This window comes from Penaeus vannamei, chromosome 30 (assembly GCF_042767895.1).
Source record: "Penaeus vannamei isolate JL-2024 chromosome 30, ASM4276789v1, whole genome shotgun sequence".
NCBI lineage: Eukaryota > Metazoa > Arthropoda > Malacostraca > Decapoda > Penaeidae > Penaeus > Penaeus vannamei.
The window spans coordinates 11,582,962-11,600,461 of NC_091578.1; the positions used below are offsets into that span (position 1 = coordinate 11,582,962).

General features: G+C 38.5%; 1 protein-coding gene across 4 annotated transcripts in view; it reads right to left on the minus strand.

Annotated features, from left to right (window-relative positions):
- Window positions 1-6: 6 nt before the first annotated feature.
- Window positions 7-17,500, minus strand: part of LOC113819225 (E3 SUMO-protein ligase PIAS4) — a 22,651-nt gene continuing 5,157 nt past the window's right edge. Inside the window, exons 8-10 of one of the 4 annotated variants that reach the window (XR_011399792.1) lie at window positions 16,910-17,221; window positions 3,469-3,594; window positions 1,603-1,738 (exon numbers count right to left, since the gene is read on the minus strand). Coding sequence is in view for 3 of the 4 variants with exons in the window: in XM_027371474.2 (XP_027227275.2) it covers window positions 1,557-1,738; window positions 16,910-17,221 (494 nt within the window). In the remaining variant the exon portion in view is untranslated. Of the gene's footprint in view, window positions 1,739-3,467; window positions 3,595-5,134; window positions 5,259-15,541; window positions 15,873-16,909; window positions 17,222-17,500 lie in introns of those variants that run through there. The other 3 variants (XM_070143030.1, XM_027371474.2, XM_070143031.1) reach the window with 3 other exon arrangements.

Genomic DNA, 17,500 nt, shown 5'->3' on the forward strand with positions numbered 1-17,500 from the left:
GCATTGGGCAGTAGTTAAAAGGCTTCCCATTATATCAGTATTTGCATTAAGGCAAGTTCAATTAACTTTCTGAATAATTATATTACTAAGTCAGTGAGTACCTTGCTTGTTACAATCAATTTAAAAACTACCTGCAAGTCCATACCCTCAGTTATTTGCGAATACATCCACAAAAATCAAACCAGTGAACCATCTTGTACCTTTAAACCATATTTCACTTGTAACATTACATTTTGTAACATATTACTTCATATCATACATGAAATGGGAAACTCATAGGAACATTCATAAAGGAAAGCGAGTTCTACTTGGAATATAAGCAATAATATGGAGAAGCTCAACAAAGTAGCAACACAAATAACTCTCCCTCTGAGATCTGCACTGTATACAACCTGTGCTTTGTAGGGCAGAATACATAATCTGTATAAAATATAACAAAACTTCTTAAAATAGGCTTTGTACAGGACCACTGCATCCAAGTAAACAGAAAAACTAGAGAAAATTCAAAGAAGAGTTGGCATGGTTTTTAAAATAAATTTGGAAAATAGTAGCGAAGAAGTTTTTTCACAGCAATAACAAATATCTAACTTGCAGCAAGAAAGAATTTCCACATCCTTACACATTCATGAAAAAAAACACACTGTACATACAGAAAATACTTCACAAAATAATATTTTTTTTTTTTATGAGAATATAAGTATCTGCATTTTTTAAAATCAAATGTTCCCAGACAATAACCTTGGTGAAATATAAAAATGATAGTAATTCTTCATAATGTTAATGGACAGATAAAGATTAATATTCTGTCAAATATAACCTTTTCAAAGTATAATTCAACATGGCTCTTTAAACTATTGATGCCTTGAGTGCATATGACTTTTTTTTGAAGAATTTTGCTAAGCTCCACATGTGCTTAGTCATAAAGATTCCATTACAAAATCTACTGTATCTCCCCAGTTCACCCCATTCCTTCAATTTTGGGGAAGAAAGGTTCTTATTTTCATTACTATCATTATTCTCAATAATATTGTAAAAATAATAATGATAATAATGATGATAAGATTAATAACAATAAAAATAGTATGAGAAATAAAAACTTTCCCAAAAATTTATGTATGTGTAAACAAAATTTAAAAATCACAGACTACAGTGGAAAAAACATATACCTGGCACCAAAAGTAAAATGAACAAATCACATTACAAAAGCTTAAAATACAAAAATACTGTTGCTATATCTGTAAAGATCTTTTCTCTTACATTTATCTCAAGGTTTCTCCCAGATACCTGAACATCTTGTGTACATTTAAAGTACAGTAAGTACAGTAAGCCGCAAGGAAAATATACCAAAACTATCCACATTTATTTTAGTGGTATTAGTTGCTGTAAATAATGTTGAAACTGCAAGCTCATCACAAAAAATACTGCTGGTATGGTCTAGTAGTACTTTTCTATCTCTTGGGTTTTAATTGTCAGCAAAAGCACCACAAATGATCTGGAAGCTGTTTTCCTCATACTTTTGGGGACATATAATCAGTAAATATGTAAGAATATCAGCTCTACTTCCCAGCTCTGTTTGCTCTACCCTGTTTTCCCCTTTTTGGTTGTGATTTCCGCATTGTTTGTCTTGGTGACTTCCATTTGCCTTCCTTCTCCCTTAACAGTCTTTTCAAGGCTCTTCTACCAGTCTGTCTCTTTGCCTTTCTCTTTCGTGTTCGTTCAGGAAAATTCCGGCGAGGATCTGAAAAAGTGTAACTCAGTTCATTCCATATCAAAAGAGGTAATTCAGTAAGTTTCATAAATAAAAAATCAAAATATCTGGTAATTAATTCTGCATCTATACCAGAAAAAGGACCATAAATGAGAAAAAAGTACTACATATATTAAACCAAACAAAACATCACATAAAGATCACTTTGACAACAAAAAGAGGATGATTTTAAAATATTTTTTCCAAAATCAACACTATTTAGTTTTTTGGACAAAGAAAACAAAAAATATCAATAAACATTGTAAAACAGAGAAGTGGAGGAAGAGGAAGAGGAGGAGGAAGAGGAGGAGGAGGAGGAGGAGGAGGAGGAGGAGGAGGAGGAGGAGGAGGAGGAGGAGGAGCAGAAGGAGGAGGAGGAAGAAGAGGAGGAGGACGGGAAGAAGGGGGGTAGAGGAGGAGGAGGAGGTAGAAAGAAGAGGAAGAGCAGAAAGAGGAGGAGAAGGAAGAAGAGGAAGAGGAGGAGGAGGAGGAGGAGGAGGAGGAGGAGGAGGAGGAGGAGGAGGAGGAGGAGGAGGAGGAGGAGGAGGAGGAGGAGGAGGAGGAGGAAGAGGAGGAGGAGGAGGAAGAGGAGGAGAAGGAGAAGGAGAAGAAGGAGGAGGAGGAAGATGTGGAAAGAATCACACTAAAGAGGTGTTTTATCTTTTTGCCCAGAGACTCCTCATCATCTATGGCCAATCCAAAATGCAAAAATTTCTGTAAAGAGCTTTGTAGATGGAAAAATAAAAAAATACATATCTCTGCTCCTTTGATATCTGTTCCCATAAAATATTTTCATCAGGTATTCAATGCATCCTAAGAGAAAAGAAATGATGGTCATTAATTCTTACTGAAGAAAAATAATAAGAATAAGAAAGAATTTTCAGAATCATATAAGAATAAGAATAGGAAAAGTAGTCTTCAATTTAGTGATTAAGTCCCTTTTAATTTGTACTGTATTCATTTCCTGGCATTATTACACTGAACAGCAAGAACAGAAAATATTTACTTTTAGTACAAAAGTTCTCAGTCCTAATTATGATCCTTTCCATCTAGGCCTCTACCACATTTAATTTCCCTGTAATCTATATATTTGAAATCACTAACTGATCCTAGTTAGTTATAGTTACTATAGTTATTCTGATTACTTATCAACTTTAAAAAACAATGTAGTTGAAGTCCTTACTATATATATACCTAAGAGCATACAACAAACATAACTAAAGATCCTGGCTAAAACCAATCTCTGGCATCTATTTTTGTGTAATTCGAAATAACAGGATACCAGCTATGATCAATAACATGTAAAAATCAAATCTTTATACTAAATCACATATATCATGATACATATGCTTTCTAGTTTATACTGGGTTTTAAAAAATTATACATCAATTTGGTGTCAAGGCTCAAGTTATACAGTGCTCCATTAAGCATCAACACCCAAGAATTACATGGGCAAGTGATTATAGACACTGACAGCAGTGAGAGATATAGTAAAAACTAGTGTATACATGCATTTGCTGCCTTGCAAAACAAAATGGCAGATAAGGGATGTGTCCTTTTAATGTAATACTAGAAAATGAAGGTAACAACTGTCTTGGTAATATCAGCTTGAATAAACACATAAAAGAGAGTTGGCCATAGAAAACACAGTCAGTAATTAAACAATAGGGAAAAAAAAAGTTAGAGATCACGAATATGACATGATAGTAAAATGGACTTACAAAATAAAAAATAGCAGAAAATAATATGAGTTATTTATTTCTGCATCCATCTCTCCTACTCTTTGTAGTTCTTCCTTGTCCTGCTCCTCAGCACCCTGGATGTCTCAATAGGTGACTTAGCCAGGCCTACAAAAGCAAGTTTAGTTATGGAGATATATATTCTATATTGTGTGATTTCAAGCATGTGGATTTTTACAGAATGGTTAATGGTTAAGGGTACCGTCCCAGATGAGGGGGGGGGGGTCAAATTGAGTTAGCTAGTGTATAGTACATGGATGAGGAAACAACCAAAGGAGTATTGAAGCCCTGCTGTAGCTAGTTCCCAGACGGTGAACTCGAGACCCGCTAAACACCTGGAGAGATACGTCGCTAATGAGTGGACTTTTGCTTGTTGCAATTGTGCATACGGCATTTGATTATGAGATTGCACATACACACGAGTTTGTGAATGTTCAAGGAACCCTTTTATATCAATATCAGAAAAAAATTATATCACCATGATTTATGAAAAAATATTTTGTGAAATATCTATAAAAAAAATGTAAGTTTTGTGTCCCTTTACACACAAAATATGCTTCAATCGAGACCCTCTCATATTATGTTATAGGTTACAAAGTAATCTGTACGTATACCGAGTATAAAGCACTAATATTTGAAAATTGCCGTATGAGGAAGGACTGAAATATTTCCATTAGAGTTTGCTCAACAGTCAGTACATCACAGCATTGGTAAATTTGATTTGATATGAAATTAGTCATTACAGCTGTAAAGGGCAATTCAATACTAAGGTTACCTAACAGTCAGATTTTTGAACTTCGGATGTATAAGCGAGATACTGATTATTTCATATTGAAGATGATAGTACACAGTAATACCTGCTCTGAAATAAAAACTATATGGAATTTTGCACTCAATTGTGTGCGCAGTCTTTGTCTAGAGTTGAAAAAGCTATCACATCTGTTCCGTGCGTTCCCGATAAAAAATAATATGTTTAGACTTTACTGTAGGTAATAGGTACCATAAATTTGCAAATATCCCACCACACCTCGGCATCTGCATGATTTTATGCACTTCTTAGTAAAGATAATGGGTACAAATGGCTAATCAACAACTCTACACTCATTTTCCTTTGCAATCTGTTAATATTGACAATTATCAAAGGAAACAGTTTGTAGGGTAACTAACATATTTTATTCCTTTAGACAGAAAAGTTGATATAGGCCTACTAAATGAGGATGATTAATCTTTTAAAACTTTTTGTGTGTGTGTTTACGAACATATGATCTTCCTCAAAAATTATAAACACCCAGTGACCATCTCCCCCCTTCCCCTGTGTGGAACATGGGAAAAATTCAATGACTTCGGTAAGTTCTTGAATTCCATGTACTAAATTCATATGCTTTTAAAATTCTCAAAATTGAACTGGCATGTTGTATTCATGCTAGGAGTTTATAACTAGGATAATTTTGTACTGATATTGCCATCCACAGTTCTCCATTTCTTCAACATTGAAGTAAAAAGAAAAAAAAAAGAAAACATTTTAAAAATCAAAAAAAGGTTTTTATCTGGTTTAGATTAGTTGTCTCTATGGTAAAATGCATTTATTAAACTTTTCAGACAAAAATACCTACTTTCATATCCAATAAACAAACATAAAAATACATACCTTTACAGTAAAGCATCCCCATTATGGGGCTCGTAATTTTTGTGTGATTCCAATGCAGTTTGTTGCTTTCGCTTGAGCCTCAGAGCCCTGAAGCCATGTAATAGCCCGATTTTTAAATTTTGGCCTAAATCAAAAAATATAAATTTTTTAATGCTGAAAAAACAAACCAAAAATAATACTCTATGTCAACCAGCCCCCCCCCCCAAAAAAAAAGGAAATTTAAAAATCGAGCTATTACGTGGCCTTAGGCCAGGACAGATCTAACACATGAATTTTGGGGGGATTGTTCATGAAAAAACTGTGGAACACATAATGTACCCAAGAAGAGGGGAAAATGGTTAATGGTTAATTGTTAAAATAAATGTGCTAGACATCTAAGGTCATATAGCACTATAGGAAGGTATAGTATAGGGGCATGTCAGGTGATAGTTGCTATGTGTCAACTATCTAGAGTAGTGTTAAAAGGTTGAAGATGGGGGGAAAGGATATGGTGGTTTAGGTAAGGGAGTTAGATCAAGTGAAGGATATTTATGCATCTGAGGAAGGAGAACAGGTTGTCAAGGCAGAATTAGGTTATTTGTGAAGAGGAAGCGTTCTAGAGATCGGCCTTGAGAGTTGGTGGTAGAGTCACCCCACAGAGTGTGGCGGCAGTTGAAATCACCAACTACAAGGAAAGGTGGTTGGAGTTGGTAGCAAAGGCAGCAAAGTCAATGGGATGGGATGGGGAGAAGTAGACTGAAATTGCTGTGATCCAGCGGCAAAGAAAGATGCGAAAAGCTGTTCACAGGACAGTAGTTTGTAGAGGTATGACATAAGGTGTTTTATGATGGATAAATATAGACGAGACATAAAGGGAGTGTAGGGAAGAGATAAAATGGTAATTGGGAATTGGAATAGGAGGGTGTGTGAGGAAAGTCTCTTGGAGACAGATAATAGATGGATTATAAGAAGCAAGGATATGACGTAGGTCTGGTCTATGAGAACGGAAACCACGAATATTCCAATGTAGGAGAGCTATAGCTTATGAGTGATATCGCATACGGTACATATTGGGGAATCTGGGGGAGAAGGAGCTAGGGGGTGTGAAGGAGGGGTATTAGGAGGTAGGAAATTTGGGGAAGGGCATTATTGTGACATGAGTGATTCTCGTGTGTATCCGGGAGGGAGTGCAAAAGATAGAGGGGATGGAGGGAGGGAGAATGTGCCTATAGTTGGGGTTGAAGAGGGTGGGTTGTGTTAGGAGGGAGTAGATGTGGGGGGAGTATTAGTGGTAGGAGGGTGGATATCGGAAGGATGGATAGTTGGAGTTGAAGGGAATGTGTTGTCTTGGGAGGGATTAGGAGAAAGGGGTGTAGGGGTGCTATGAGTAAGAGGGGGATGGATATGAGGAGGATGGGTATTGGGAGGATGGATATCGGAGGTGGACGGAATCGAGGGGGTTAGGTTGTGTTGAGAGGGAGTAGGAGGAATATTAGTAGGAGAGGTATGAATATCGGCAACCACTTCAAGTGTGGAAGGAGCATGAGTTATGGGATCTTGTGTCTTAAGCATATAACTTTGGATGTCATCTATTGTTTCTGCAAAGGAATTTGTTGGAGAGTTTTGTGAGAAGGTAATTGTTTCTGCAATGGAGTTGGTTGGAGAGTTTTGTGGGATAAAGGTTTTCTTATGAGGGGGGGAAGAGGAGACTGGTGTCTCAGGAATAAAGGTAAAGGTAGGTGGAGGTGATTGTGCTGTAGGGGAAGAAGGGTTAGAACGTTTAGTCTGTCTACTGCGGGTAGTGCGGGGAGGGAGAGGGGGTGGTGTTGGGGCTGTAGTTGAGATTGGAGCTGTGGTTGAGATTGGGGTGTCTGGGTTTAGATTGGCAAAGGAATTGGTCTGAGGGATGTAGATTGTAGAACTGGAAATGGGGACTTCTCAGGGTGGAGGGGGAGGGGCTGAGCGAACAATGTTACTAGAGTATGGAGTATGAGAGAAACCTTGTGCTTCCTGTCTGGCTTCACATAAAGTGAGACCATTTTTGTATCTGAGAGTTGCTACCTCAGATTCAAACTTGTAAGTGGGACAGCCTCTATAAAATACATTATGGGGGCCGCCGCAGTTAGCACATGTTCGTGTTTGTGCTGAGCAGTTTGATCGGTTATGACCAGGTTGGGCACATATGGGGCATCGGTCTGTGGAACGGCAATGTTTGGCAGGATGTCTAAAGCGCCAACAGTTTTGACATTGATGGGGAGGGAAATGGTATGGTTGAACAGGGAGGGATTGTCCACCGATGTAGATACGTAAGGGAAGGTCATGTGGTCTCTGAGGCATCCTAATAAGTCTTCTCCACAGTCTGACCAATCTTTGGTATCGACTGGGCAGTTTGCTGGGGAGAGAGAGACAGTTCCGGTACAGGTATTAAGGGTTGGATGAGGTTCTGCAGGAATGGGCTTGCCAGAATGATCAGTTAAATTTGATAGTGCTATAGATTCAGTTTCTGATCTGACTGTTACAAGACAGGAGCGAACGCGTCTGGTATAGAGAGGGACTCTGCCTACTTGTTTTTGGAGGCATTGTTGAAAGAGAAGAGTGTTGCCTGAGGAGCTGTAGAAGGGATCACGAAAAATTGGTCCCATTTAGCTGGGCTAAACAGAGTATTTAAGATATCTGTAGGGTTGGTGGTGGTGGATGGTCGGGGACGTGTGGAAGAGGGAGTATTACGGAATGATGGAGAATAAGGCTGCAAGGTAGTAATAAGGGAGGATTGGTTGCTTGATGAAGATTGCGGGGGTAGAGTTGATGAATTTGAGGAAGTTGAGTGGAGATTGATTCTCTGCTTGGGTGGGTATTGCACTAGTAGGCATTGAGGAGTGGGTAGCAGTTTCAGTGTTCAGAGCCGTGGTTAAAGGAGAGCCTGGGTTGGGGCTATTTGATAAAGGGGCTAGCCTCATTGCCTCTAATAAATGGATTACATTTTCATTACTGGTCATGGGGAACCTGGATTATATAAAAGGCATCAACTGGTCCACCTCCATCGCTAGTGAAAGGTAAGGGCTAGATTAGTCGGGAGTACCGTGCCCATAGTTCCCGCAGGCCGTTCAGGACTGGCACAAGGTCAGCCTTTCATCCTCTCAGCACGGCTCTCACACCTTAGGAAGTAGATAGTAGAAGGAGATGGAGAAGAGACGGAAACAAAAGCTGGAGAGGGAAAAGACCATGCAAAATTAGTTGAGTCGAGGGCTGAGGCCCTAGGCAGGGGAAATCCCTGCATTGGGTCTCAGTCTCCGTCTCCTAAGCCCCCCCACGACAACAACGGGCAAGGGATTGGGGGGATAGAGGGGGGTGGGGGGAATGACGTTTTGAGACGAAGAGCAATTCTATACTCTATATTATGCAAAAAGAATCAAGAGTTATCTCCGACCAATTTTTTTTATGATGAAATGAGCAGGGAAAGGTGGTCATTTCCCGGGACGGTCCCCTTAAAAGCAAAATAAATGTGCTAGACATCTAAGACTATGTAGCACTATAGAAAGGTAGTTGATTTAGTAGTTAGTTGCTATGCATCAACTATGTAGAGTAATATTGAATTTAAGATGGATCAAGTGAAGGATATGCATGTGTCTGAAGAAATAGAACAGGCTGTCAAAGAAGAAAGTGTGGGATTCTGTAAGGATGCCTGATAGGTTGGGAGGTCGGTTGAAGGGAGGATAGGTAAGAAGAGCATAGGTGCGGGTTGTAACAAAGCATGGGTAGGACAACAGAATGTGTGGAGCTGAAAGAGGGACATTACATAGGGGACAAAGGGGCATCTTGGAAGCAGATAATGGATGGGTCATAAGAAGAAAGGATTTGACAAAGGTCAGGTCTGTGAGAACAGAAACTGAGAATATTCCAATGTAGGAGAGCTACTACTTTGTTGATCTAGGAGTGATAATGGTTACAGTGCGTGTTGGATAATTTGAAGAGGAGGGAGCTAGAGAGTGAGATAAGGAATTAGAGGAGGGGGGGTTGTAGTATCTGGAAGGGTATCAAGAGTTAGAGGATCTGGGGAAGGGCATAGTTGTGACATGAGGGATTCATGTGTTTATCTATGAGGAAGTGGAAGGGGTAGAGGGGATGGAGGAAGGGTTAATGTGGGTGTAGTTGGAGCTGGGGGGAATGGGCTGTGATGGAAGGGAGTAGGAGGAAGGGGTGTAAGGGGAATACGAGTAGGAGGAAGATGGATATTGGCAGTCACTTTGAGTGTGGAGGGATCAGGAGTTGTGGAATTTGAGGGTGGATGAGGATTTTCAGTGTCATTTTGGGACTCGAGCAGATAGTTTAGAATATCTTCAAGAGTTTCTGAAACAGAGTTGGTTGGGGAGTTTTATGAGACAAAGCTTTTCTTATGTGGAGAGGAAGAGGAGACTGGTGTCTGAGGAGTAGAGGCAAAGGTAGGTAGAGGTGAGTGTGCTAGGAGAAGATGGGGTGGAACGTTTAGTCTGTCTGCTGCGGTTTGTGCAGGATGGGAGAGGGGAAGGTGTTAGGGCTGCAGTAGAGATTAGTGTCTAGATTTAGAATGGCAAAAGAATTTGACTGGGGAAGTGGGGAAGTGGGGAAGTAAGATGTAGGAGGGATAGGTATAGGAGGAGGTATAGGAACATCTTGGGAGGGAGGAGGAGGGACAAAGCAAGTGACAATCCTGGAGTACGGAGTATGAGAAAAAACCTCGTTGACATGCTTCCTGTCTGGCTTCACACAGAGTGAGACCAAGTCTGTATCTGAGAGTTGCCACCTCAGACTCAAACTTGTAGATGGGGCAGCCCCTATAATACACACTATGGGGGCCGCCGCAGTTAACACATGTGTAACTGTGCAGTGCAGTTTGATCGGTTATGACTAGGTTGGGCAAATAGCGAGCATCAGGCTGTGGAACTGCATTGTTTGACAGGATGTTCTAAATGCCAACAGTTTTGACACTGACGAGGAGGTTAGTATGGTCAGAGGCAGAGGGATTCTCCACCAATATAAAAGGAGGGTCATGTCTATGGAAAATAATTCTGGCAATGTTGGTGTTCTTATGATGACCTCTAGGAGAAATGGAGTAGCACTATACTGACATTACATCATAGTCTGTGAGGCAGGCAAGTAAGTCTTCTCCACAATTTGACCAATTTTCATTATAGATAGGGCAGTATGCTGGGTAGATAGAGACAGTTCTGGTACAAATATTGAGGTTTGGATGAGGTTCTGCAATTAGTTAGAGTTGATAAAGCTATAGCTTGAGTTTTGGATGTAATTGTAACAAGATGGGAACAATCAGGTTGGCTACGGAAAGAGACTTTGCCTACTTGTTTTTGGAGACTGCTGAAAGAGGGGTCATTCAATATCAAATTTAATAGGGTTGTAACCCAACATGCAGAATGTCTTTGATCTTTTGAATATTTGTTAACCCCATTGAGAAAAGTAAAAAAAAAAAAAAAAAAAAAAAAAAAAAAAAATCAATCTCAGGTAATTTCAGATTTACAGCTGATCAAAAAACCTCATTTTAGAGTGTGGCACCACCCAATTTTCACTTGCATGAGGATGCTCTGACTTCTTGTGCATTTTAAATAAATTTCATACTTCCTATGTGAATGAAAACTTATACCCTGCACCTTTTGATGCTGAGGAATCTAAAAAACACACTCTGAATATCATGAAATGAAGCTATCTGTATGAAATTGGTCAATGAATCCATTGGTTTAAATTTTTTTTTTTACTTTTTCATTTTGAGCCAATTTCTCCCTAAACATATAGCAGGTTACTTTATACCAACTAAAAGTGCATTCTTTGAACTGTTTGAAAACACCATGAGAACCACTTGTATACGGAGGAGACAAAAGATGATTGTAGTTGAAAAACTTTTGAATTTTGTGAAAATTTGCCATTTTACATAAATTCTTACAAATAATTTTGAAATATTTGCTTGCAAACATGGCCTCAAGAGTTCATAATTGATATGAATATGAAATTGGTCAATGAATCAATTGGTTTCAGGAAAATTTTTAACCTCTTCAGTTTGAGCCAATTTTTATCTAAACATATAGCAGTTTACTTTATACCAATTGAAAGAGCATTCTTTGACCTGTCTAGAAACACCAAGAGAATCATTTGTACATGGAGGAAACAAAAGATGATTGCAGTTGAAAAACTCTTGATTTTTGTGAAAATTTGCTATTGTACACATATTCATACCAAATATTTTGAAATAATTGCTTGCAAGCATGGCCTTAAGAGTTCATAAAAAGCTCAACAGTTTTATAAGATCTGGTATTTGGAACTCTTTCTGAGTATCAAGACCAAATCATTCAGAGAATAGTGTTAAAGATATCTCAATGAACTTTGAGATATCTGAAGTTGAGTCATCCTTTTCAATAGGTCAATTAAGAATAGATGTCCCTGGAAACTTCCAAGTTATTGTTTTTCTTCCCCAAAAAAACACCCAGCATTCCAAAGCATTGTCAAATTTCTTATGCTAATGTAAAGTTAGACAATGTTGTGGGCAAATTAATCCTCTAATGACAGGTGTCCCACATGAGACACCTGAAAAAATAAATATCACCGGGTGTCCCGCCAGTGTGATGCTGTATCGGGGCTTACGCTCCGACGCAGCAGCGGGCCGCAGCCGCCGGGCAGGCAGAGTCCAGGGCAGCCACGCCCGCCGATTTTGTAGCAGCCTGGAATCTTTTATTTTCGGCTTCAAAATATACCGGAGTTAATGGGTTAAGCTGTCATTTGCAGCAGCTGTGGGAACTGAAGACAGCGTTCTTGTCTGATTTGGGAAAGTCTGCTGATCAGTCTTTAAAAGATCTTAAAAAGAAGGTTCATCATCCAGACAAATTAACGGAAGAATTGCATGATAAGGAAACTATTTGTAAAGCAGATTGAATAAAAATAGTTACCCAGAGCTTGAGTTTTTTTAGTATACTGACCGCCTCATTGAAACCAATGATATCTTAACTCCTCATTCATTCTTAACAAAATGTCAGGCAGAGTATCTTAAAAGTAGAAAGGAAAACTTTCCTGAAAACTCTTTGACAGCTGTAGGGGACTTTGCAGAAAACTTTACTTTTGTTATGTAAGATAAGGTTCAGTCCTTTAATTAGAGTAAACAATACAGCAACCCTGCACATTAAATAAAAAAAGGGAAACTTTTCCACAAACTGCTTTGCTTTGTGTTATATGATTTAGACCAGGATACCAGTTTTGTCTGTGAAATACAGTTAGTAAAAATCATTAAATCAGAGACGGCTTTCTCTGATTTGGTGTTCAAAGAAAATTGCAATGCAGATTTGACTAAGGACATACATTACCTGGGACCAGGAGCTACCACTTCTTTGGGCCACAAACATCTGAAGATGATGATTTTGCAGGCACATTTAACATTACTAGGAAACTTAAAAACATGCATTTCTCTGAAGACAATAAGCTTTAACTTACTTTGTTGTCTGAAATAATCTGCCAGACTTATGCACTCAATACTGTCAGTGACTGAACACATAATAAAACTGAAGTTAATTTTTAAAAAATACATAATATTTTTACTCTGGGAAACTGAAAGGTAATTTGTTATTCACCTTAAAGTAGAGTTATCACTTCAGTCTTGCTAATCATACCTTTCATGCATGATTTAAATCCAAGAGTAGTTAAGATATCTGCGGCATCAGGCTTTTATAAAACTGTTCTGTGGATGGTTTGAAGTCTTGATACTTAGAAAATTTCAAATGACATTTCCAATAAAACTATTGGGCTTTTTATGAACTCTTGAGGCCATGCTTGCAAGCAAATATTTCAAAATAATTGGAAAGAATTTATGTTAACCCAGTGCCGATGGGTAAAAATGTTTGGCAAGTGGACGTAATAATGGGATTGTTGGCGTGCATCAGCAGTTTCCCCTGTTTGCGCTCTGCTCAATCGGTAGTTTGCGAGCGACATTTTGCACCTAAACAATTTTATTTTGCTATAATCAATAAAAATATTATAATTTTCAAGGTTTACCTTCATTATAGGTGCCACTGCCTAAAATCTTTACCATATAAATGAAGCCACTACTATCGGAGAAAAACAAACTCAGTCTGACGAGCCAGTGCCGCTGGAATGGGCATGATACGAAGCCATCCATTTTTCGGTCCACAAATGGCATGGCATGTATGTACATGCCACCCATCAGGTTGGGGTTAAATGGCAATTTTTTACAAAAATCAAAAGAATTTTTCAACTGCAATCATCTTTTCTCTCTTGGTGTTTTCAAACAGTTCAAAGAATGCTCTTTCAATTGCTGTAAAGTAAACTGCTATATGTTTAGGGAGACTCAAAATGAAGGGATTAAAATTTTTCCTGAAATCAATGAATGGTTTCACTGACCAATTACATACAAACAGCATCAGTTCATGATATTTTAAGCATGATTTTTGAGTTCCTCAGCATCAAAAGGTGTAAATTTTCATTCACATAGGAAGTATGAAATGAATCTAAAATGCACCAGTCAGAGCATGAAACTTGGGTGGCACCACACCCTAAAATGAGGTATTTTTTATTAGCTGTAAATCTGAAATCACTTGAGATATTGATCTCAAATTTTTATTTGAAACTATTCTTACTGGGGTTAACAATTATTCAAAAGGTCAAGGACAATCTGCATACCAAGAGAAGAATGTTGTCAGAGTAAGGATCTTTGTGGGGGGATTGTGAAAAATTGGTCCCATTTGACTGGGCAAAATGGAGTATTCAAGGGGACCATCCCCAATGGGGGGGGGGGGGTCAAATTGAGTTAGCTAGCGTATAGTATAGGTGAATGGATGAGGAAACAACCTAATAAGTATTAAAGCCCTACTGTGGCTAGTTCCCGGACGGCGAACCCGAGACCCGCTAAACGCCTGGAGAGGTACGTTGCTAATGAGCGCCCAGTTACAACTAAGTAGACTTTTGCTTGTTGCAATCGTGCATACAGCATTTGATTATGACATTGCGCAAAGATATGAGTTCATGAATGTTCAACGAATACTTTTATATCAATATCAGAAAAAAATTATATCACAGTGACATATGACGAAAAAAAGTAAGCTTTGTGTCCTTTCACACACGAAATATGCTTCTATCAAGACTCCCTGGTAATATGGTGTTACTTACGAATTGATCTGTACATATACCAAGTACGGAGCACTAATGTTTGAAAATAGCCATATAAGGATTGAAATCTTTCCATTAGATTTGACTCAATGGTCGGTACATCACAGCATTGGTAAATTTGATTTGCTTTGAAATTGGTTGTTACCGTTGTAAAGGGCAACTCAATACAAAGGATACCTAATAGTTTGGATTTTTTAACCCATTGGCGCCGGGTGTCACGTACGTACATGCCATGGCTGTTGTGGACCAAACGCTGGGGGCATCATGCCATGCACATTCCCGTGCTACTGGCTCGTCGGACGGAGTTTGTTTTTCTCCACTAGTAGCGGCTTCATTTATATGGTAAAGATTTTAGGCAATGGCACCTAAAGTGAAGGTAAACCTTCAAAATTTTAATATTTTTATAAATTTTAGCAAAATAAAAGCTTTTAGGTGCTATATGTCGCTCGCAAACTACCGATCGAGCCGGGCACAAACAGGGGAAACTGCTGGTGCGCGCCAACAAGCCAGTGCGTACGTAAACTTGACAAAATTTTTACCCGTCGCTGCTGGGTTAACTTCAGATGTATAAGCGAAATACTGAATATTTCATATTGAAGATGACAGTACTCAGTCATACCCGCTCTGAAATAAAAAATATATGGAATTTTGAGCTTTTGTGTGCACAGTCTTCATCCAAAGTTGAAAAAGCTATCGCATCTGTTTTGTGCGTTCCCAATAAAAAAATATTACGTTTAGACATTAGCGTAGGTATTAGGTACTGAAAATTTACAAATATCCAACCACAACTAGGTGTCTGCATGATTTTATGCACTTCTTAGTAAAGATAATTGGTGCAAATGGCCAATCAACAACTCTACACTTGTTTCCCATTGCAATTTGTTCCTTATGACAATTATCGAAGAAAACGGTTTGAGAGGGATAACTAATATATTAATTTCTTTGGATATAAAAGTCGATATAGGCCTACTAAAAGAGGATGATTAATTTTTGTTTTAGTTTATGTACGTGTGTTTATGAACATATGATCCTCCTCAAAAATTATAAACACTCAGTGACCATTCCCCTGTGTGGAGCATGGGAAAAATTTTTTTAATTCCATGCACTATATTCATATGCTTTTAAAATTCTCAAAACTGACCAACCATGCTGTATTCATGCTAGGACTTTATAATTAGGATGATTTTGTACTAATGTTGTCAACAATAGTTCTCCATTTCTTCAAAATTGAAGAAAAAAGAAAAAAAGAAAAAATAAAGTTTTTTATCTGGTTTAGACTTAGTTCTTTCTATGGTCCAATGCATTTATTAAACTTTTCAGTCAAAAATATCTACTTTTATATCCAACAAACAAATAAAAAAATTACATGCCTTTACCTAAAATTTACATACACTATTGAAAATGGTAATTCTGATTGACTTGGTAACCATAGCATCACAAAGTACACTAAATAAGCTTTTTTTGATATATAACACCCATTAGATTTTGAGAAAAATAACAAGTTGCAGATTTTTAAATTTTGGCCTCAATCAAAAAATATAAATTTTTTAATGCTGAAAAAACATATAAAAAATAGTACTCTCTGTCAACGACTCCCCCGCCTCTGAAAAAAGGAAATTCAAAAATCAGCAGCTAGGATAGATCTAATACATGAATTTTGGGGGGATTGTTCAGGAAAAAACTGGCTGTGATGATGTACCGAAGAGGATGGGAAAGAAAAAAATAATAATTTAAATTTGGGGGGTGTCCCCCCTATGGAGTTGCGAGGTCAAAATTATATAAGAGACAAAGCACAATTCTATGCTCTATATGATGCAAAAAAATGAATGAGCTATCTCCACCCATTTTTTTTATGATGAAATGAGTAGGGAAAGGTGGTCATTTCCAGGGACAGTCCCCTTAAGATATTTGTAGAGATGGGGGTGGTAGAAGGACAGGGACAAGTGGAAGAGGGAGTATTGTTGAGGGAGGTAGTATTATGGAGAGGTGAACAATAAGGCTGTAGAGAAGCAGTAAGGGAAGATGTGAAAGATGAAGGTTGTGGGGGTTGAGGTGATGAAGTTGAGGAAGTTGGGAGAGTAGGAATGTCTCCTGGAGATTGAGTCTTGACTTGGGTCGGTAATGTACTAGTAGGCATTGAGGAGTGGGTAGTAATTGCAATGTTTAGAGTTGTGGTCAAAGGAGAGCCTGGATTCAGGGAACCAGGAGTTTGAAATGGTGGGGCTATTTAATGAAGGGGCAAGCCTCACTGCCCCTAACAAGGGTATAAATGTCTGCATTATTAGCCATGGTAAGTCTAGCCTATGTTGGGAAAAGAAACAGTCCACCCTCTCAGGGTCCCTTTGAGGGGTAAGGGCTAGACAACTTAAGGGAGCAAAGGGCTCCCTTAAGCCATTCTGGAATGGCACAAAATCAGCCTTTCATTCTTTCAGCATGGCTCTCACACCTTAGGAAGTGGATAGTAGAAGGGGTTGGAGAAGGGACAGAAACAAAAAAGCAGGAGGGGGAAAAGACCATGCAAAATTAGTTGAGGCCCAAGGTAGGGGAGATCCCCAACACTGGGTCCCAGTCCTTGCCTCCTAAGCATCCCCACGGCAACAACAAGCAAGGGATTGGGGAGGGTTTTAACAGAAAACTTACTAGATACAGAGAGTGGTAAGAATGAATCATCTGAAGCATGGCTTGACTGTTCAAAGCTGGTGTCCTCAAAGGCAGAAGATACATCACTGATTTCACTGTTGTTTTGTAACCGAGATGTTCTGCCTCTGGTTCTTGGGCTAATAGACTGACTTTGACAATCACATTGTCTGGTTCTTCTTTGGGAGGACATTGGAGTGCTACAGAATCTAAAACTAGTTCTTGTTATTTCCAGACTCTCTGGATCTGACGGTTCATCATCACTAAGGGTAATTGTTTCCACAGTTGATGACAAGGTACTTGCCACAATGGAATCTTAAAAAGAGAAGTGTAAAATATAAAAAAGTGATTGGCACCATTAATGTTCGGAGACATTGCTTCAGAAATCTTCATATTGCTTTTAATGGTAAACATATCATTTTTTTATCATCTTAAAACTACAGCATAAATAATTCTTTGATTACACTCATTTCTAGAACTTTAATAGTATGAATGGAATGAATGAACAATAAAAAAAAGGATAAGAAGTGGTACATTAATTTTGTCTCTATCACATAGGCCAAATTTCCTGCTTGTACTATTCTAATCTTTGGG